The 20,468-nt window shown below is 60.1% G+C and overlaps 1 protein-coding gene across 2 annotated transcripts; it reads right to left on the bottom strand.

Annotated features, from left to right (window-relative positions):
• OBSL1 (obscurin like cytoskeletal adaptor 1) lies at positions 1-20,193 on the bottom strand. 2 transcript variants are annotated; one of them, XM_049614805.1, is made up of 21 exons: positions 18,862-20,193; positions 16,432-16,701; positions 16,096-16,347; positions 15,624-15,926; positions 15,150-15,446; positions 13,871-14,143; positions 12,422-12,694; positions 11,428-11,700; positions 8,288-8,560; positions 7,254-7,529; positions 6,893-7,180; positions 6,444-6,719; positions 5,578-5,847; positions 5,138-5,410; positions 3,873-4,139; positions 2,893-3,005; positions 2,187-2,343; positions 1,855-2,016; positions 1,436-1,540; positions 863-1,132; positions 1-161 (listed from the first exon to the last, which is right to left on the bottom strand). In XM_049614805.1, the coding sequence occupies exons 1-21, from the start codon at positions 19,871-19,873 to the stop codon at positions 49-51; spliced, it is 5,796 nt and encodes a 1,931-aa protein (XP_049470762.1). In that variant the 5' UTR covers positions 19,874-20,193; the 3' UTR covers positions 1-48. The 2 variants fall into 2 exon arrangements, with proteins under 2 accessions (XP_049470762.1, XP_049470761.1); XM_049614804.1 differs by lacking the exons at positions 1-161; positions 863-1,132; positions 1,436-1,540; ... (8 more) ...; positions 7,254-7,529; positions 8,288-8,560 and adding an exon at positions 10,716-11,015.
• Positions 20,194-20,468: the final 275 nt, after the last annotated feature.

Raw genomic sequence — 20,468 nt, 5'->3', positions numbered from 1 at the left:
CTGCCCTCCTACATCACACAGAGAGCCAGGGAAAAGGACTGCACCACTTTATTGTCCCCAACACCTGTGGTTCCCTTGCCTCCCCACCCCTGCCCAGGGTACGGGCACACGCCTTCCAAGCTGTCCGAGGGCACCTGCCTGGCCTGGTTCGGTCCTCCTAGCTACCTGCAGAGGAATGACTTGGCGTGGGGCTGGGGAGAGAGTGGGTACCACCGTCCTCTCCCCTGGCAGAGCCTGGGCACCCGCACAGGAAGAGCTGGCTCCTCACCCTCTGCCCCACCCTTTCTGGGCCTCTGTCAGGGATGTCTATGAGGGCAGGAAAATGGGAGTCAGCCCCCAGTTAGGGGTAGGAAATGCGGGAATTCAAGTGGAGGGGGCATCTCTGTGGAAGAGGAAGGAAATGGGACTAGAGGAGCCCTCTTCTCAGCCCGATGTGGAGCTGGCTGAGATGGGCAGAAGCCAGCTGGGCAGAGAGCAGGAGGGGGATGAGGGACAGGTAGGCACAGATCAGGGGCTAGTAGGTAGGAAGGAGAGGAATTAGGGTCCAAATGGGGCATTCAAGAGAGACAGACACAGTCCAGAGGCAGGAGCAAGTGAGAAGCCTGGACAGGAAAGGGCATAGAAAGGTGGAAACGGCTGACCTGAACCAGACGGTTCCAGTAGAGAACACAGGGCTCCCTCCTCTGCTCAGCCCTCAGCCCCTCCCCCACTCCCCACCTCCACACACCCCAGAACCAGTTGGCCATCCCAAGTCCTGGAAAACCTCTGGTAGGCGTGTCTCAGCCCACCAGCTCCCAGGCGACCCCTCCTGTCTGGCCAGCCAGCCTGCCTCTCTGACCTCTGCCCAGTCAGCTCCACTCACCCTCTACCAGCAACCGTGTGTGGGCGCTGTCCTGGCCGGCCTGGCAGCAGTAGGTGCCCTGGTCCTCAGGTCTCACGTCATGGATGACCAGGCTGTGGGTGGGGCCGTGGCTGCGCAGCTCATACTTGTCTCCCGGGCACAGCTCGACCCCCTCCCGCAACCAGCACACGTGGCCCCCCGAGCGGGACACAGTCACCTCCAGCACCGCCCTGCGGCCGACCAGAACCGTCTTCTCTCGAGGCGGGCGGCGGCACATCTGGAGAGGCAGTGCTGGGGGTGAGGACGAGGGCTTAAGTTAATAGGGACACGCAGGGCCCCCAGGAGGAGAGACGCATCTTCCCCCTCCCTGCAGCCTCCACTTCTCTTAGATATCTAAGGCACCAGCCCGATCCTCTGTACCCTTAACCCAAAGTCTCCTCCTCCCCAGGAAACGCACTGCCCTCTGTGACCCGCCCCAGAAGAGTCCCTCGAGGAAGGGAGGTGGGGAGGCAGTGTTCCCAGGACCAGCCGCCAGCCTGCCAGTCCCGAGGGGAGATGATGCCCTCTCCCAACCGTCCCTCCCCAGTTGCTTACCCTCCACCTCCAGCTGAGCCACGGACTGGGCGGGTCCCGCCTGGAAGCGGACCTCACCGGCGTCCTCCGGGCGCAGCTCGCTCAGCACCAGAACATGTTTCCTCCCTGGGGGTGAGAGAGGCGCTAGCGAGGCCGGAGCAGCCAAGGGGAGGGTTCGGGGATGAAGGTGGGCCGGAGTAGGTCCCCGGGTCGGTTTGGACGCGGCCAATGTGCGCCGGGGGCGGGACTGAGGGGAAAGAGGAGTGGTCCAGGACCGGTGGCTCAGAGCTGGGGACCGGAGAAATACCGGGAGAAGGTTCCTTGGGCTGTGGGGCGGGGCTCACTCGAGCCAGAGGCGGGGCTTATCCTAGTAGGGCGGGGTTTGCCTGAGCCGGGGGCGGGGCAGCAGGGGGCCAGAATAGGAAGAAAGTCCGCCAGACCTTCCTGTCGGATGCGGACGCGGCCTCCGGGTCTCAGCGGCCGGCCTCCGAGCTCCCAGCTCCCGGTGGTCTCCACCTCCGACACGGTGCACTCGAACGTGGCGCCGTCGCCTTCGCGGGCGCGCACCGCCCGGAGCTCGGAGAGCACTGACACCGTGCGCTCTGGGGCGGAGCCGGGGGCGTGAGGCGGGGGCGGGGCTGAGGGGGCGGTGCCCGCTCACGCCCACACTCCGCCCTACTCCCGGGAGGCACCGGAGTCTGTCCGGGGCTAGTCGGGTCCGCAGCCCCCGCGCCCGCAGCACTGCCCAGTCCGGGCAGCGCCCGGTACCCACCGCGCACTGCCAGGCGGACGGGGCCGGCGCGAGCCGTCCCCACTGCACAGCTGTAGGTCCCGGCGTCCAAGGGGCCGCAGCGCCGCAGCTGGAGAAGGCGTCGCGTGCCGAGGGCCTGGAGCCTGAGCCGAGGGCTGGGGGTGAGCGGGCGCCCGTCCTAGGGGCGAGATTTGCAGAGGGTCGGGGAGAATTCGGTTGGACACAGGCAGCCTCGGCCTTGGGAGAGGGCGGCGCCGTCTGTTGAAGTCCAGAGGTTTCGAGGAGCATTTATGCCTCTCTGTCCCCCCAGGCTGGGATCTGGCTGTCCTGAGCCTTTGAGGCCTCCCCAGGAGCCTCACTGGGAAGGTGTCATCCTTGGGGATGTTAGGACTGAAAAGGGGCGCCGTGGGCACTGGAAGCCAAAAGTCGTGTACCGATCACTCTGGACATGAGCATGGATTCTAGAATAAGGCAAATCTGGACTCAAATATGGCTCTACCCCTTTTGTCTGCCGCTGGGCGATACCACCCCACTGAGCTTCAGGCTCCTTAGAGATAACACAGAGATAGCAAAACCTACTCTATAGGGCTGTTGTAAGGATTAGAGGGTTTAATGTAAAGTAAATCTGAGCACAGTGCCAGACACATCTGTTCAGGGAGTATTAGTTGTTTCCATTTGGGCCATTATCATTATGTCCTTATGATGTCAAGGTGGGATGGGTTCTGACCTTCTCCCAAGTGACATCAGCCAAGGCCTGGGAAAGCTCGCACTCCAATGTAGCTGTGTCTCCCTCGGTCACCTCTAGGTCCTGTGGCCCCCTCACAATGGTCACTGGGGCCTCTGGGAGGGGGAGAAGGAAGACACACTTGGGCACAGGGGTCAGTGGTGGACGCATTTGGGGAAGGTGGTGGGTGGAGGCCACTCGTCAGAGGGGGATGTGCCGGGACACAAGTGGTCCAAGTGGGATGCTAGTCAGTGGACGACACAACAGGGCCACAGGGGTCAATGGGACAGGAGTGGCCAGCTGGGGGTATCACACTTTAAGTTGGCCAGTGGGGGACATGCTGGAATTAGCGGGGCATGGGGGCGGGAACCAAAGCAGGGACGCCAGTGGAGTCACCTATAGGCAGGTATGGTCAGTGGGGACCACACTTTACTGGAATGGACAGGTGACACTGGCCAGTGGGAGACATGATGTGTTCAGAGGAGCAATGGGGGGAACTCCAGAGCACGTGTTGTCAGTGGGGAATATGGGGCGTAGAAAAATGGGCGTCCCTGAACCAGAGTTGCTAGCAGAGTCATCCTTAGGCAGTTAGTGGGTCACTGGGACTTGAGTGGTCAGAAGGGCACACGCAGGCAGGCAGCAGGGGCCACGGCAGGCAGGTGTGGTCAGTGGGGCCACACTCAGAGTGGTCAGTGGGGCCCTGGTCAGGCAGCAGACAAGAGGGACCACACCGGCACAGGCACACTCACAGTGGCATGGTCAGTGGTTCACAGGGACCAGAAGGTCAGTGGAGTCACGCTGGATCAGATCGGTCAGAGGAGCCACACTCAAGCAGGGCGGTCTTGGGGGCCACCCAAGGCCAAAGAGTCAGGGGAGGCACACTCTGACAGGCAGGGTCAGTGCAGGGGGCCACACAGGGAGGGGGATCGGTGGAATCACACTCAGGGCAGTCAGCAGGCAAGCAGCGGGCCCAGAATCCACACCTCTCACAGTGAGTCTGGCTGCGCAGCGCAGGGAATCCGCCGTGAAGGTGATGCAGCCCGAGTCAGCCAGGCCCAGGCCGCTGAGTACCAGACGGTGACTGTGGCTCTCTGCATGCATGTGGCACTTGGGCCCCGGCTGCAGCCGGACTCCACCTCGGGCCCACTCCCCGGTCACACCCTCCTGGGACAGCTCCAGCTGGAAGGTGGCACTGCCCCCCTCAGTGACGGTCACATCCTCCAGAGGCCGCAGCACCCTTAGCTGCCTCGCTGGTGGGGGGAGATGGGGAGAGAGGGAGGATGAGGGCTCCAGCTCTGGGCGGGGGTTTTGAGGGTTCACACAGCTCTTGGCCCCGCCTGTACCACCCCTAACACCCAATCTGAGCCCCTGTGGAAGGAAGCCCGGAACCAGGATCAGGGAGAAAGGAGCACAGGAGGCCAACTGGGCGGGGTGGGGAGGGGCTTAGGAGAGGGCACACGTGAAGGAGATGAGTTGTGGCTAGAGGGTCGAGGAGTCTGGGTGAGGGGTACTGTGACACTGGGAGGAGCACAGGAATCGGAGTCAGACAAGCTGGGATTAGGCCCTAGCTCTGCCACATGGTTTGTGTGCTGTGTGACCTTTGGCAAACTGCTCGACCTCTCTGGGCTTTAGTTTCTCCAACCGTACAAGGCGAACAGCATTGAGACATGGGTTTATTGCGATTAAATGAATGAAATAAATTAGAAGAGACTACATATCAGCAACAGCAACCATTTACCAAGCTCTGTGTGGGCATTTTTCATGTCATCTGAGCTATTGTTCCTGAAGACCCTTGAAGTACGGATCAGCCCCATTCTTGAGAAGACTTGGCTCAGAGAGAGTAAGTAACTTGCATGAGGTCTCGCAGTTAATAGAAAGCTCTGGCTTGGGGCAGATGGGGGAGTTGCTATTTGCCAAATGGGCCCGTGGACCCTGGGGCAGGTGACTGAGGGATAAACACGGCACGTGTTTCTGGAGTATAATATTTACGTTTACAGCAAAGCCAACTGGGACACGTGAAATGGAATGCAAAATCCACACGGACTTCTAGGGTAGATAGAAAACACTAGAAAATGAAAAGTTTTGCTTTGGGCAGGCTGCTTCAGGTCACACTTCTGGAGGCCAGCCAGGGCTGACTTGCCTCAGTGGCGAGGGGCACTTTGGTGGGGGGTCTGAGGGGCCCTGGGGCAGCCAGGAAAGGCTGCGCCACGGGGCAGTGTGATGGGTTAGGAGAAGACAGGGCACTCACGCCTCACGCTGAGCCTGGCCAGGGTGCGATCGTGGTGGCTCTCACAGCCGTAGGTGCCCTGGTCGGCCAGGACGATGCCGTGGATGAAGAGGCGGTAGACGTGGCCGTCCTGGGCCGTGGACACGCGCGAGTCACGGGGCAAGGGCTCCCCACCTCGCACCCAGCGCACGGCACCTGCTGCGCCCACTCGACCTGTCTCTACTTCGAGGCACACGTCCTGGCCTTCCTCTGCCCGCACATCCTGCAGCCGCCGCAGGAACAGCAGCTCCGTTTCTGGGGAGGAAGGGGGAGGGGGTCATGGAGCCTGGTGGGGCCTGGAGGCTGATGACCGACCCCCTGCTCACCGGCCGGTCCCTGGGCAGAGGCGCAAGGCTGCCAGGGCCAGGGCTGAGAGAACAGGCACAGGAGACAAGACCACTGCATCCCCATCAGGACCAAACCTCGAACGTGGAGCCGGGCACTTGTGGCTGTGCCCCCTGCTCGGGCAGTCACGGTCCCCGCATCGTCCAGCTGACAGCGTCGCACCGTCAGCGTGCGGCTGGAACCATTCTGGGCCATCTCTAACTGCGGCCCCGGAGTGACAACGGCCCCGTTGCGGAGCCAGGTGACATCGGCATCTGGCGGCGAGACTTCACACCGGAATGTGGCATCGTCACCCTCATGGACGGTGAGTGGCGTCAGCTCTGAGACCAGCTTTGCCAGTGGTGGTTCTGGGGGGATGGGGTCAGGCAGTGAGGTGGGGCTGTGTCTTTCCCTCTCCCTCCTTTCCATCCTCTCCTGGGTGCAGGTCCTCGTCTCTCAGTTATCCGAAAGATCTTTGCTGAGGACCACGGGGGGTATCTCAGAGGACAAGATGCCAGCTCCCTGCCGCTCCTAGCTACTTCCTTTCAATCCCAGCCTGGCTCCCTACTTCTCTGACTCCCTATTAGGTAATTTACCATGGACCCTATTTATCTCATTTAAGGGTCACAACAGCCCTACAAGACAAGCACCACCCCCCGCCCCGCCCTTCAGAGCCGGGGCCCAGAGAGGTGGAGCCACTTGCCAGAGTCTCACACTACTGACAAGTGGAACCCAGATTGGAACCTGGGTGGGTTGACCCCAAAGCCCCTGCTTTTAACCACTGGGTTATGGCTCCTCCTATACAGAGGGTTCCTGAAGCCTCATCCAAGTACCGGTTGTGCATGCACCGGTTAGAGCCCAAGGCAGCCAGGAGGGGGTCGGGGGCTGAAGGAGTCCCAGAAGGGTGCAGGGGTGTGGTCTTTGGGGTGACAGGGCCCACAGGGAGTGAGGGGTGCACTGTTACCTTCCACGCGGACGAGGAAGATGCGGCTGTCCTGGGGCGTGTCGCACAGGTACTCCCCAGCGTCCCAGCTCCGTGCCCCCCGCACCCGCAGCACCTGCCTCGCCCCGGCCTGCTCCAGCTGCACCCGCCCCTGGCTCGACAGTCGCTCCCCGTCCTTGTACCAGCGCACAGGGCCCCCGGGCCCGGAGAGGCGCACCACCAGCTCTAGGTCCCCGCCTGGGGTGCTGCGAACCCTTGTCTGGGCTGCCTCGGGGGCCACCACCCGCACGGGGGGCTCTGTGGGGTCAGAGCTGGGGGTCACTGGACGGGGAGAGGCCCGAGGGCTGTGGGGAGGGCAAGATACTGAGAGAGGTGGGTGAGGGATGGATAAAGCATGCTAGAGAGGCGGGGAAACTCACATGGGCTTGGGGGTGCAACGCTCTCAGTCTTTCTGCCCGGGCCATACTCACCAGCCACTTGGACGGTGAAGCTGAGGCTGGGGGCCCCCGGGGCTGTCCCAGACTGGCAGGTGTAGAGGCCTGCGTGGGCCAGGTCTGCGGCCCGGATACAGAGGATGCGGCGGGGGCCCTCAGCATGGAGCTCCAGGCCCTCGCCCTCCTGCACCGGCCTCCCATTGTGAGTCCAGAAGACCAGGGCACTGGCCCGGGACAGTTCGCAGCTCAGCACCACCGGCTCCCCAGGGGCCACACAGAGTGGGGCAGGGGCTGCCTCTGGAGCAAGGAACTGGACTGGGGGCTCTGGACAGAGAGAGGAACATGTCAGCTCCGGCTCACTGCCCCCTCCGCACCCGGGCTGGCAGGAAGCACCCACCGGCCAGGCTGACGTTGAAGGTGACGGCTTCATCCCGAGTCTCGCACACATACTCCCCGGCGTCCTCGGGCTGGGCGTGGGGCAGGGTCAGGGTGCGAGCGGGCCCCTCGGCTCCCAGCTGCAGTGCGTCCGATGCTTCCACCTCCAGCCCATCTTTGTACCAGCGCACCTGGGACCCGGCAGGGGCCACCTCACAGCGCAGCTCCACACGCCCTGGAGCCCTGAACTGCAGGTCCAGGGAGCGAGCTGCCGGGTGCACGATCCTCTCTGGTGGGGCTGGTGGACAGACAGAGGGAAAGGTGCTCAGGCTCAGCCAGCAGGCTCCCACCCACTCACACTGGCTTCCCAGCACTCTCTCTTTCCAGAGCAGTTCTCGGGACTTGTGTGGCTACCATCTGGGGGCATCTACTGTGTGCCCGGTGCTGTGCTAAGCACACGGCAGCTCTTCTCACAGCTACTCCTGACGCTCCCGAGGGCGGCACCAATGTTGGTTTCACTTTACAGAGGAGGACTCGAAGCCTCTTTAGAGGAAAGTGATTTGTCTGAGGGCCCACAGATAGACAGAGGTAGACCCAGACCGATGTGACCCCAGTGCACGCCCCACCCTACCACGCCCCCACTCCATACCCCCTTTCCCCACTTTGCTTCTGATGTACTTATCATCGCCTACTGGTTGTCTGTGTATCCTCACTAGAACTCGAGCTCCACAAAGACCGGAGGTGTTCTCTTATTGGCTTGCTACTCTATCCCTCAGCATCCAGAACAGTGCCGAGCACATAGTAGTTGGTCAATAAATATTTGATGAATGAATGGATGAATGAATGCTCCTAACTGCTGGGCTCTCTGTAGTCACTGTCATGGCTTGATCTGGGCAAGCCAGGGCTCTCTGATGGCTGAGAATGAGGAGTCTGGGGGAGGGGCAGGCTGTGTGGGGCAGGTGGGGGGCCCCTAAGAAGCAGGAAGTGAGAAGGTTGGGTGTCTGTCCCTCGGCCTCCTGCCTCTCTAGCTCCCCACGGTGCCCAGAGAATGCCCACCTGTGATGGTGACAGTGAAGAAGGCTGAGTCATCTCCAGCATCACACACGAACTCGCCCCCCTGCTCGGGCTGGGCCGCAGGCAGAACCAGGCGGCGGCGTGGCCCGTCGCTCTCCAGCACCAGGGCCTCGCTCTCCTCCACCTCCAGCCCATCCTTGTACCAGCGCACAGGGGCGTCCTCCCGAGACAGCTCACACATCAGCACCACACACTCCAAGCTCACGGCGATCAAGGTCACCTCATCTCGGGGGTATATGATGCGCACCGGGGGCTCTGCAGAGTGGGGCAATCACAGGCTGTCACAAACTCAATCGCCAGCCGCCCTGGCAACACGGAGTTCCTGTCGCTCGCAACAAGAGTGATAAGGATAATGATAACAAGGAATAACAGGTCCACGATCTACCCTCCGAAAACCCTGGGGCCAGAGATGTGAATCCAGAATGCTTCAGATCCCAGGAAAAAAAGGTGCATTTATTATATATCACATACCTGCCTCTCTTAGCCCCCACTGGAGCACCCCCCCCCGCGCCCCATCCCCCGCCGCAACCAACCACACTAACATTTCGGCAGTGTGACATATACATATACTCACTCTAAACAAGATACTTAAAGAGCAGAAATAGTTTCACAGGTTTTACTGAAATGACTCTGAAGACGAAACTTAGAAAAAGACTTTTGGTTTGGAGAGGTTTTTTGGATTTCAGAATTGTGAACAAGAGATTGTAGATCCGGAACAGCGAATACTTCTGTATGATTTCCTAAGGTTCCAGGAACAGTCCTAAGCACTTTACACACTGAACTCTCACAGCAATCCTAAGAGGTAGGTATCATTTTATCCCTGTTTTCCAGATGAAGAAATCGAGCCAAAGAGTGATTAACCAATCTCTTTAAGGTCACAGCTGGGTCCACGTACTCGAGGGCTGGAGGAAGAGCCACCATGTGTTAAAGGGAGGCTCAGACTCTGTGAGCAGTGGTAGGGATTGAAAGCCAAAGCTTGCAGAACTCAGTAATGATTTTTGCATCTGTGTCTACGAGTTGCCAGCACCTGAGTTCCCCAGGGATGCTAAACGCTGATTCTGGGAGTTCATCTCCAACTGCTCCAAAGGGGTCATTCCTCCACAGGAAAGGACCTCCTATGTCAACACTGGAGGTGACTGGTGCTCAAGCACTGAGTCCGAGCCTGCCCATGCTCCCATGCGCCCTGAACATCTCCCAGAATCTTCTAGTTTCCAAGACATTTTAGAGCCCCTTTACCATGCGGCCCCCTTGTGGCTAAGCTCAGGAACTGCTCGCTTCTCGGAAACACTTTTTTGCAGAGGTGCGCATGGGCAGACGTGCTCACCAGCACACAAGTCCTCTGCCTCCACAACCCACCTCCCTAACAGGGCTTGTTCTAAGAGTCCAAAGGACGCAGGCTGGTTCTCGGGGGTCCAGCAAGGCTGGTAGATTGAAAGGTGCGGCTGCCTGGGGAGCTAAGGAGGTGAAGGGAGCAGTGGGGTGAGGACAAGGTGCCATGACAGGATTGGAGTGTCCGCACAGCTGCGGGACCTCAGCTTGGCATCAGACTTGTTTATCCCTGGCCCAAAGCCGGGCTGGCTCTGTGTGAACTTCCCGGCCGCTTGTGTGAACTTCCCGGTGAGCAATCTGGTGTTTTGTGGGGAGGCCAGGTGTGAGCTGAAATGTGTGTCTGCCATTGTGTCTGGCCAGGGCGTGGGGCTGAAAAGCTTGAAGGGGTCACTACAGGACAAAACATGCACAGAGAGGCCTTTGGCTTTGTGGCTTGGGTGTTCCAGGCTGCACTCTCACGGGTTGGGGGTGGGGGCACCCAGGCAGCTCAGCCTGGATCGAGGCATCACTGCTGGGGCAGAGCGGAGGACAGGGCGACAAGACAGTGCAGTGCAGCCAGCACGTTTCTTCTGTGCCACCAAGCTGTCAGGCCCTGCGAGCGCCCCGCCACCTCCCCGAGCTGCATATCCACACCAGGTCTGGCGCTGAGGCCTGCGGCCCCACGCTTTCCAGCACCGAACCACCGTGACTTTCACAGTCGTCTTGTGCTTTTCCAGCTTTGAACATTCTCCCATCTACCTTCGGCCCAAACCTGACCCCACTCAGCTACCTCGGCCCCTGCCCCCAAGTATCTGCCTTGAAGGCACTTCCTGCCTGCCGACAAGGTTAGCAGCCCCCCAGCCTTGAGCTCCCTCTGTACCCCTGTCACAACACTGGACAGTCCACCTTCTGAGACCCTCTAAAGTGTCTGGCTTTCCTCCCAGGCTTCGTGCTCCCGGAGGGAAGTGAGCGGGTCTGTCTGCTTGCCACCAGGTGTCCAGAGTCCAGCCCAGGGGCGTGGTGGCTTTCTCCGCAGCCCTCTCTGACTCTCCTGTTCTCTCTCCAGCCCTCTGGTCCTTCACATCACTTGTCACGACGTGTCAACTGTGCATTTATTTGTGCATTTATTGGTTTAACACAGGGGTCGCAAACTCAAATGCCCACAGGGGCCAGGTAGGTGGTCAGGTGAGTGGCGGAAGGGGTCTGGGGAGAGGCAAAGAGGAATGGCAGAGGGGGAAGGGCAGAGGAATGTGGGCCCCATATTATGGGGGCAGCTGCTACTCAGCACCAGCTGTTCGTCGCCATGGGGGGAATCGGGACCAGAGCCGCCGGGTCTTCGGCTTTTTCAAGAGGACGCATAACTCCGGATTGTTATTTGAACTGTCCTGACTTTGGTAAGACTCTGCAGGCCAAACAAAACACATCTGTGGGCTGCATGGGGCCCTACGGACTGCCCGTTTGCGACCCCTGGTTAACAGCTGCCTCCCCAGCTAGACTGCAGCTCTGAGAGCAGAGACGGTGCATGTATATCACACACCAGTTACCTGCAGCACCCGGCCCGGGGTCTGGTGGCACGTGGGAGGCACCCAGTAAATGAGCCAGGGGAGCACAGCTCTTCCTGGCCCTGGTGCTGGGGAGGAGCCTGCTTCCTTGAATAGGGGCCCTGGGGTCTTCCGGGCAGGGAGCCTCGGTACATGCACCCGCAGCCCCACCTCCCTCCTCCCCAGTATGCCGACTAGGGAGTAGGTGGCCAGCTCCCCCGAGGGCTCAGGACTGTCCTCTGGTGACCCCGGGCGGCTGGGGTGAACCCACACCTGTGACAGTGACAGTGAAGGAGGCCGACTCGTCATCGATTTCACACAAGTACTCGCCGGAGTCCTCCAGCTGGACGGCAGGCAACACGAGGCGGCGGACGGTGTCCTCCTTCTGCAAGAGCAATGCGGGGCTCTCCACCACCTCTTCACCGTCCTTGGTCCAGCGCACCTCGGCCCACGGCCGGCACAGCTCACAGGTCAGCACCACACGCTCCAAGCGCACGGCCGCTACATACACCTTGCCACTGGGGTACACGATCCACGAGGAGACATCTGCGGGACAGGGACAGTCATAGCTGGGACCGAGGCGCCCGGCTGCCCTCCCTGAGCCACGCCTGTTCCCTCCTCCTGCAAGTGGGCCACGTGTTGACGAAGAGAGCCTTCCCACCTTCCCACTTACATAGAACGCCCAGTGCTCATCACAACAAAAAAAAGAAAAAAAAGAAGAGAATCTTCCTTTGGATTAGGTCTCCTAGCTGCTGGGACAGCCACCCCCATCTGGAGACACAACCACAGTCACCAAAGCACGTCACAGGCACGGTGGCCCCATCGGGACCACGGTGTCAGCCTTTGCTGTAGAAATGGTCTACGCTCTCTGGGTTGGGGCAGGGACCGTACATAAGATGGGGCTGGGGAGAGGTGGGTTAGGTGCCCAGATGGAGCCAGGGTCTCCCATAGACTTTTGAGGTCTTCTGACCCCTCTAGGGTGGGGGCTTACCTGCCCTACACCCTGCCCCGCCGGAAAGCTCTGCCATTCCTGAAGGTTCTCCTTCTCCAGAGAACGGAAAGGGGCAGAGGTGCTCTGTGACTCGTGGAGCCCTGGCCAGCGTTTAGGACAACGTAGTTTTGGTGGGTGACTGAATCGTAGGATGCAGACCGAGGAGGAGCACGCAATCAGCTTGCGGGGAGGGAAGAGGGCCTGGGGAAGAGTGGCCCGGAGGGGATCGTGTGACAGCTGCTAGGCGGTGCCACACGGACCTGCCTGTCCCCCCACCTGTGATGGTGACGGTGAAGTAGGCACGCTCATCTCCAGCGACGCACTGAAACTCGCCCCCGTCGGGGGGCTGGGCGGCAGGCAGCACCAGCCGGTGGTGGGGCCCCTCCTTCTCCAGCACCACAAAGTCACTCTCCTCCACCTCCTGCCCATCCTTGTACCAGCGCACGGGTGCATCCTCTCGGTCCACCTCACAGGCCAGCATGACACACTCAGAGGTTATGGCATGCACAAACACGTGCTCCTGGGGGTCCAGGATATGCACCGGGGGGTCTGGTGGGAAGCAGACAAAACGAGGTCACGCAGACAGGAGACTCACAGGAGACAGTTTCCTCCCCAGGGGACACTAGGAGGGTTAAGGCCGTGCTGTGCAGGGTGGTCTGGAGCAATGACGTGGGGTACTGAGAGCATGGCAGGTGAGGCAACGCAAACCATGTGGCACCTTTGTGTTCTGGGCGTCCCCACGGGATGTGGGGGTGGCTGGGCGGGGACATGGGGGAGGGGGAGGCACAGATAACAGCCTTTGCCTAGGCTGAGAGGAGGTCATTAGCATGGGCCACACTGGGCCACGCTTGCTGCTGTTTTTACAAGGGATCCCCTGGAGCACCGGCCCTAGGATGGGCAGGAAGGGGGAATGACTTCGGTGCCACAGTGAGACAGCTGCTCGCTACAGGTAGTGAGTTCCCTGTCACTGGGTGCGTGTACAGCAGTTAGAGGGCCTCCTTGCAGTGGGGTTGAGACAGGATGTCCACTCGAAGCGAGAAGATGAGGTGAATCAGTGGTTCCCAAGCTGCCTTCCCGGAGTGATCCCCAGGCTCTACCCTGGATAGTCTGGAGCTGGAGAGCTGGGGGGCCTGGGCGTATGCATTTATAACAAGCTTCCCAGGTGGTTCTGAAGCAGCCAGAACATGGCTTGAGAACCACTGGACCCCTGCACTTAAAGCTTCCCTTTGACCGTGGCTACCTGAGATAGTAGGATAAGCACAGACCTGGGTGTGAACCCAGCTATGGTGTTTGCTGGCTGTGTGATAATGGGCAAATCACATAACCTCTCTGAGCCTGTTTCTTCATCTGTGTTGTAGAGATCTACTGCTTCTCATCCAGATGTGAAGATTACGTGAAACCCTATGTATTTGAAACATTTGGTATTATGTTGGGTTCACGGCAGGGACCCAGTAAATGTTAGCACGTGCCTCTCCTTCCCTTCATTGAATTTCGTTTCCCCACCCTCATTACCTAGCCAGGGGTATGTGGAAGGCAAGTATGCTGGAGGGTGTTGGTGCACGGGAGGATTAGGAAGCAAGTACAGAGTAATTTGAAAACGTGTCCGCTGGCCCCCCTGGCTCTCCCTGGAAGGGACCCCCAAGCAGGCAGACCAGGGGGCAGGGCCTGCATGGCCCCCGGGAATCAGCCTCAGCTGCAGGAGCCCAGACCACCATCGTTGCTGACCTCGGACGGTGACACTGAAGAAGGCTGAGACGCCTTCTGTTCTGCACTCAAACTCGCCGCTGTCTCGGACTTCGGCGGCCGGCAGGATCAGGCGGTGTTTGCGCCCATCTATCTTCACCACCAGCGACTCGCCCTCCTCTACCTCCTGCCCGTCCTTGTACCAGCGCGCTGGGAAGTCCACCCGGGAGAGCTCACAGGTCAGCACCACCCGCTCCGAGGTCGTGAAGGTCAACGACTCCTTGTCCTGGGGGCTCAGGATGTGCACCGGGCTCTCTGTGTGGGGAGAAGCGTGGGCACAGGCAGCACCCTTGTCATGCTCCACCTGGGATAAACACCCGTCGCTGGTGCAGGCCGGAGTACATCAGGCCAGACAACCGCTGGCTCAACGCGTTTGTTGGAATTAAAAAGAAAATCGCTGGGCTCACATGCCAATTCTCAAGGGCAATGTTTGAGCGTACAGAATTCCTAGGGAGTCTACTGAAAATGCAACCTCTTAGGCCCCACACAGGCATGCAAGGGCCAGGGGATCTGCATTATCAACCAGCCCTCCAGGCAGTTCTGATGTCAGGGGTCCCAGGCTGCATTTTGAAAATGCCACTCTGGTTGTTGGTTCTTACTCTGCCCTCCTCCTAGGATGCCAGCAGCTGACCACCTGCCTGGCCCTGTGCTCGGTCACCGAGGAATTCCTTGATTGGCCGGACAAACTCCAGCAATGGTGAGATGGCAAATGCCATATGTCCCCTGCACTTTCAGATGCCCACCAAGAACCGTCCTCCTCAGGGACCCCTCATCCCCTTCCTTCCTGGTTTCTACAGGTGGCACAGTGGGATTCTGGCACCAGACTGCCTGGCTTCATAACCCAGCACTACCACTCATTAGCTCGGTGACTCTGGGCAAATCACTTAACCCCTCTGTGACTCAGTGTCTCCATGTGTAAAATGGACTCACCAAAGAATCTATCTTGTAGGGCTGTCGAGAGAACCATGTTAATTAACGCACGTAAAACGATTAGGATTGTGCCTAACACCACAAGAAGTTGCTCTGATAATGTTATCGGTTACATGATAAGGCAGGAAGCAGTCAGGGACTAGGGCCCAGGGGCCATGCCTCTAAGATAGCAAACGTGATGGAATTCTATAAGCCACAAAGAGAATTTGGCTACGATGCTGAAGATAACGTACGTCGTACGTAGGTGGAAATTGGCCTTCTGGACCGCTGAGCCCTCCGTCTGAACCCACCAAGGACTTCTGTGTCCACTCAGGTCCCCACCAGCACCAACCTTGGATGGTGAGGGCGGCCGAGTCCTGCACACCGGGGCAGCTGAAGCCAACGAGTGCCCCGCTGTGCTGGTGCCTGACAGCCTGCAGGAGGAGTCTGTGTTGTGGGCCTTTCTGCTCTATCCGGTATCGCAAGGCCCCAGGCTCCACCTGGCCCTCTGGCTCATTACTCTCGAGCTCTTCCCCGTTAAGGAACCAGGTGCCCTGGATGATGGTGGAAAGATCCAGGGAGAAGACCGCATCTTCCCCGTCGTATACCTGTACGTCCTCCAGACCTGCCACCAGGCGGGCTGTGGGCACTGAGATGGGGACAGAGTGCCGCCATCAGAACCAGAGGGCTGGCAGAGGACAAGAGTTGGCAGGCAGAAGGCATATAACACGACGGGGACCGAAGGCTGGGGAAGGGAGGAGAGAGGGTGGGGAGGTGTGACTGGGGTACGGCTGCGGACAGGCTGGGTCCGGAAGGACTGACTCACCGAGGTGAGCAGACCCATGGAACACAACGTGGGGACTGCGGCCGTGCTCGCTGACTGTGCAGACGCGGAAGCGGTAGTCGCCCTCGGAGGGCACGCAGTCCCCTGGGACCTCCACGGCTCCGGCTTTCTCGATGCTGAAGCACTGGATCCAGTCTTCCGAGCCCACCTCCTGCCGCTCCAGCCGGTAGATGAAGGGGGTCTCAGGAGCCGGCTCGGGGGGCTTCCAGGTCAGCAGGACTGTGTTCTTATGGCCCTTGAACATCTCTGCCAATACCGGGGGTCCCGGGGGGCTGTGCTTGACGCCTGAGACAGAGGCAGGGTTTGCATTCCAGCCCTGCTCCAGCCTCCCACAGCCCTCCCAACTTGAGTCTGCTTTGCCAACCCAGGCTCTGGCATCTGGTCACCCTCCTGCCCTGGCCCTCCTGTCCGGCCCTCGAAGAGTCAGTCTGCCCACGGGCTTTCCTGCCCTCACATTTGACTCTGAGCAGAGTGGTGGTACGGGAGTTGCCCAGGCTAAAGGTGACCTCGCCGGCATCTTCTCGGGTGACCCCTGGAAGGACCAGGGCATGCATGTGGCCGGAGCTGCTCTGGCAGATGGTCGGCAGGTCCTCCCCATCGCGGCTCCAGCGCCCCTGGACCCCAGCTTCCTGTGTCTCCACCAGCAGCACCGCATTCTCTCCCTCCAGGACGTCGAGCTTCCGGGGCAGCCGCTTCAGAATGGGCCCTGAGAAAAGGACGGGAATCCCCCAGCCTGGGGCCTGGGCATCCGCCTGCCTCAGCCTCGGCCTCCTCCCACTGGCCAGCCCACCTTTGACTGTCACATTGGCCACCGTGCGCACCCGGCCCCGCATCTCGCACAGGTAGACACCGTCGTCGTCTGCCTTCAGCCTGTGGATGATGAGGCGCCGGACAGCGCCCTCCTCGATCTGCTCGTACTTGCGGCAGGGCAGCAGCCGCTGGTCCTCACGGAACCAGGCCGTGGGAATGCGGGAGTTGGGCACTTTACACTCCAGCACGGCAATGCCATGCTCCCGGCCCTCCACATCCTGCAGGGGCCTGGTGAAGCGCAGACGGGGCTCTGTGGGGAGGGGAGAGATAGAAGGCTCTGGAGAGGGCCAGACCAGGGGAAGGGCTCCGTGCATTACCAACTGCCTATACCCGCGTCAGCTCCTGCCATTTTCCTCCCAGGCCAGCAGGTATTCCAGGATCACAGAAAACCCAACAGGAGAGACGTCAGGTGGCCTGGATTCTCATCTGACCCTGACACTCCGGCCACATCACCCTGAGCAAGGCCGTTTCAGTGATCCTGGGCCTCAGTTTCCTGACCGTCAAGCAGGGAAAGGGATGGAAGGGTTTGGACCACAACGGTGATTTTCCAGCTGTTCCCTGGGGTCCCTCAGAGGCACTACACAAATTCTGCAAGGGGCTGAGCTGAATTTCATTTTTAAAGAACTTTAGTCGTTTTCACCTGGCTAGAGCTGGGGCATATAATGCTGAGTGAAATAAGTCAGTCAAAGAAAAATACTATATGACCTCACTCATATGTGAAATTTAAGAGACAAAGCAAATGAGTGAAAGAAAAAATAAAAAAAGAGGGAGACAAATCAAGAAACAGACTCGTAACTATAGGGAACAAACTGATGGTTAGCAGAGGGGAGGTGGGGCAGGAATAGGGGATGGGGATTAAAGGGGCACAATAATCATGATGAAAAAAATAAAATGATTTTTAAAAAGTGCAATTAAAATTTAAAGAAACAGGGGCGGCTGGGTGGCTCGGCAGGTTGAGCGTCTGACTCTTGACTTTGGCTCGGGTCATGGTCTCACGGTTCGTGAGTTTGAGCCCCGGGTCAGGCTCTGTGCTGACAGTGTGGAGCCTGCTTGGGATTGTCTCTCTTCCTCCTCCCCTCCTGGCACATGAGTGCATGCGCTCTCTCTCAAAATAAAGAAATAAATAAAACTTAAAAAAAAATTTTAAAGTAGTCATTTTCAGGGGGGGCAAGTGGCTCAGTGTGTTAAGCAGCCGACTTCGGCTCAGGTCATGACCTCGCGGTTCTTGAGTTCAAGGTCCACATCGGGCTCTGTGCTGACAGCTCAGAGCCTGGAGCCTGCTTCAGATTGTGTCTCCCTCCTCTCTGCCCCTCCCCACTCGTACTCTGTCTGTCTGTCTCTCTCAAAAATAAACACTAAAAAAAAAAAATAAAATAAATTGTCGTTGTCAAAACTGCATTTTACAAAAAGAAAGCATGATGATGGAAATGGCCAGCGGGTTATCAGGCCACTGGAGAAGCGTGTGTGTCCTGTGCCTCTGGGAAGTTCTGCCTTCGCACTGGGCTTTTCTTTCCTGATGGTGTTAGTGCAGTTTTGCGAGTTTGTGCACATCAGACCTCACCACAGAAGCACAGGTGCCACATGCTGCCCTCGCGCCAGGCAGGGCTCAGGAAATGTGCCCACTTTTCTTCCTCTGAGGGGACAAGTTGAGGAACAGCCAGTGAAAGTATAATCCCTGGAGTTGCAGGGAACTCCTATTCTGGAGAGCTTCACCTTCCAGTGGGAGTTTGGGATGTTTTTTTCCTCTGAGTTTTCTGTTTATGAGCAATGTATCTAATGTTATTAGATACTGCTGGTGACTCAACTTTGAAATGGAAATCTCTTCTCCTTCACCTTCTTCTTCTTTCAAACCTGGAGAGCAGTTTCATAAAAGTGCATTTTTTTTTTTTCCCTCCCTCAAGTCTACCTTTGGTGTGAATCAGGAGTTTCTCAATGTGTCGCTTGCAGCCAGACTTTCCCCCCCAGGACTCACAGACTAGACCCAGTTGTGAATGCAGCCTCCTCTTACCCTTGTTCTCATGGATAGTTATGAATCTGGACCCGGAAATGTACACCCATAAAATGTTCCTTATATCAGTCTCCACAAGGGATTTCCATTGAGGGAAGGGGAGTGAAACAAAAAGGCTGAAATCCCCTGGACTATAAGTGCTCCCTCTTGGTTTGTACATCAATCACTCCTTAAAGCGGTTTATCAAAGGCTGGTTTTCCACCCTCGGCCTCAGAATCACTTACGAAGTTTGCTAAGAAGTTCCTGGGTACCCTGGAGACCTACTAAATACGAATCCCTGGGGGGTGGGAGGCGGGCAGGAAACGGTATGCTATTAGTCCGTCTCCCCTCCCCCTACCGGCTCCCGGGCAGCGCTGGAGGCCCCTCCCCAGGGCCCGGGCAGCCCCAGGGGTGCCGCAGTACCTTTGACATGCAGCTGCACCGCGCTGAGAGTCTGGCCCGCCGAGTTGCGCGCTGCGCACACGTAGAGCCCGCGGTCCTTGGCCTGGCAGTAGAGCACCTTGAGCACGAAGCCGCCGTCGCGGTCGCGGTACATGAGGCGGCGGCGGTCGGAGAGCAGCGGGCGGCCCTCCCAGTGCCATTCGATCTCGGGCTCGGGCTTGCCCATCACGTAGCAGCGGAACTTGGCGTGCTTGCCTTCGTTCACCCAGAAGGTCTTGGGCGCGCACTTGAGCGGCTCCACCACGGGCTTGGGAGCCTCATCGGGGTCCTCGGGCGGGCTCTCGGGGGGCTGATGCACCTGCAGCAGCGCGCCGGCCTGCGCGTGGCCGTGCGCGTTGCGGGCGTGGCACACGTAGACGCCCGAGTCCGGCAGCCGCGCCGCCAGGATGCGCAGCGCTAGGCTCACGCCGGGGCCGCCCTCGGCACGGCCGGGCTCGAGCACGAAGTGGCCGCTGTCCCACACTTCGTCCAGGGCCATCCCGTCCTTCTCCCAGTAGAGCGCGGGCGCGGGGAGGCCCCCCACCTGGCACGTCAGCACCACCTGCTCCCCCCGCAGCACCCACTGGGACCGGGGCCCCGCCAGGAACACCGGGGCGCCCTCCCCCGCCCCGGGAGGAGGCAGCGGGCGCTCGGCGGGCTGGGGCTCGGGCTCAGGGGCCAGCGGCTCCAGCACGGTGACGGCGGCCGCCGCGTAGGCCTCTCCAGCCGCGTTGCGGGCGCGGCACACGTAGACCCCCGCGTCGGTGGGCAGGGCGCCACTCAGCAGCAGGCCGTGCTCGGCGCCGTCCACCGGGAAGCTGAGGCGCTCGGAGGCCGCCAGCTGCTGGCCGCCCTTCTCCCACACGACAATGGGCGGCGGCTCCCCCAGGACCACGCACTTGAGCTCGGCCTCGGCGCCACTTACCACCCGCACGGGCCGCGGGAAGCGCAGGAAGCACGGGGGGCTCCCCTGATCCCCCGAGCCCGCCTTCATCGTGGCGGCCGGCCCGCAGCGGGGCGGGGGGGAAGGGCGGGCGGCGGGCGCGCGGAGGCCGGGGGCGGCGGCGGGAGCCCGCGAGGCGAGGCGCGGCGCGTCTGGGGCCGGGGGCGGCGGGGACCCGCGGGGCTCTCCCCCGGCCGCCCGCTCCCGGCTCGCCTCCTTACCCTCGGCCCGGAGCTGCGGCTCTGCGGCGGCGGAGATTCCCGGGCCCCGAGTCGAGAGCTCGAGGGGCAGTCCTTCCTGTTTGCCTTTGCAGCGAGGGGCCCCGCAGCCTCCCCTGCCCGCGGCCTGGCTTCCTGCTCCGGAGAGCCTCTCTTCCCAGCCCCCTCCCACAGCCTGGGCCTCTTTCCCCTCCTCCCTCCCACCTCCAGCCGCCAGGTCCCCAACCGCCCGCCAGGCTTGGGCCTGAGTGGCAGAGGCGCCTGCAGCTGCCAATCCCAAAAATATTCTCTGATGACACAGCTGGAGGACAAGAGCCCAGACTGGCTCCTCCAGGCTAAGTTTAGAGCAGGCGGGACCACCTGCCCCCGGCCCTAGCCCCAGTTCTAGCCCCGACCTCAGCCCTTCCCCCCCATGACCCCCCCCGCAG

This window comes from Panthera uncia, assembly GCF_023721935.1.
Source record: "Panthera uncia isolate 11264 chromosome C1 unlocalized genomic scaffold, Puncia_PCG_1.0 HiC_scaffold_3, whole genome shotgun sequence".
Lineage (NCBI taxonomy): Eukaryota > Metazoa > Chordata > Mammalia > Carnivora > Felidae > Panthera > Panthera uncia.
This window is presented reverse-complemented; position numbering and strand designations above follow the sequence as displayed.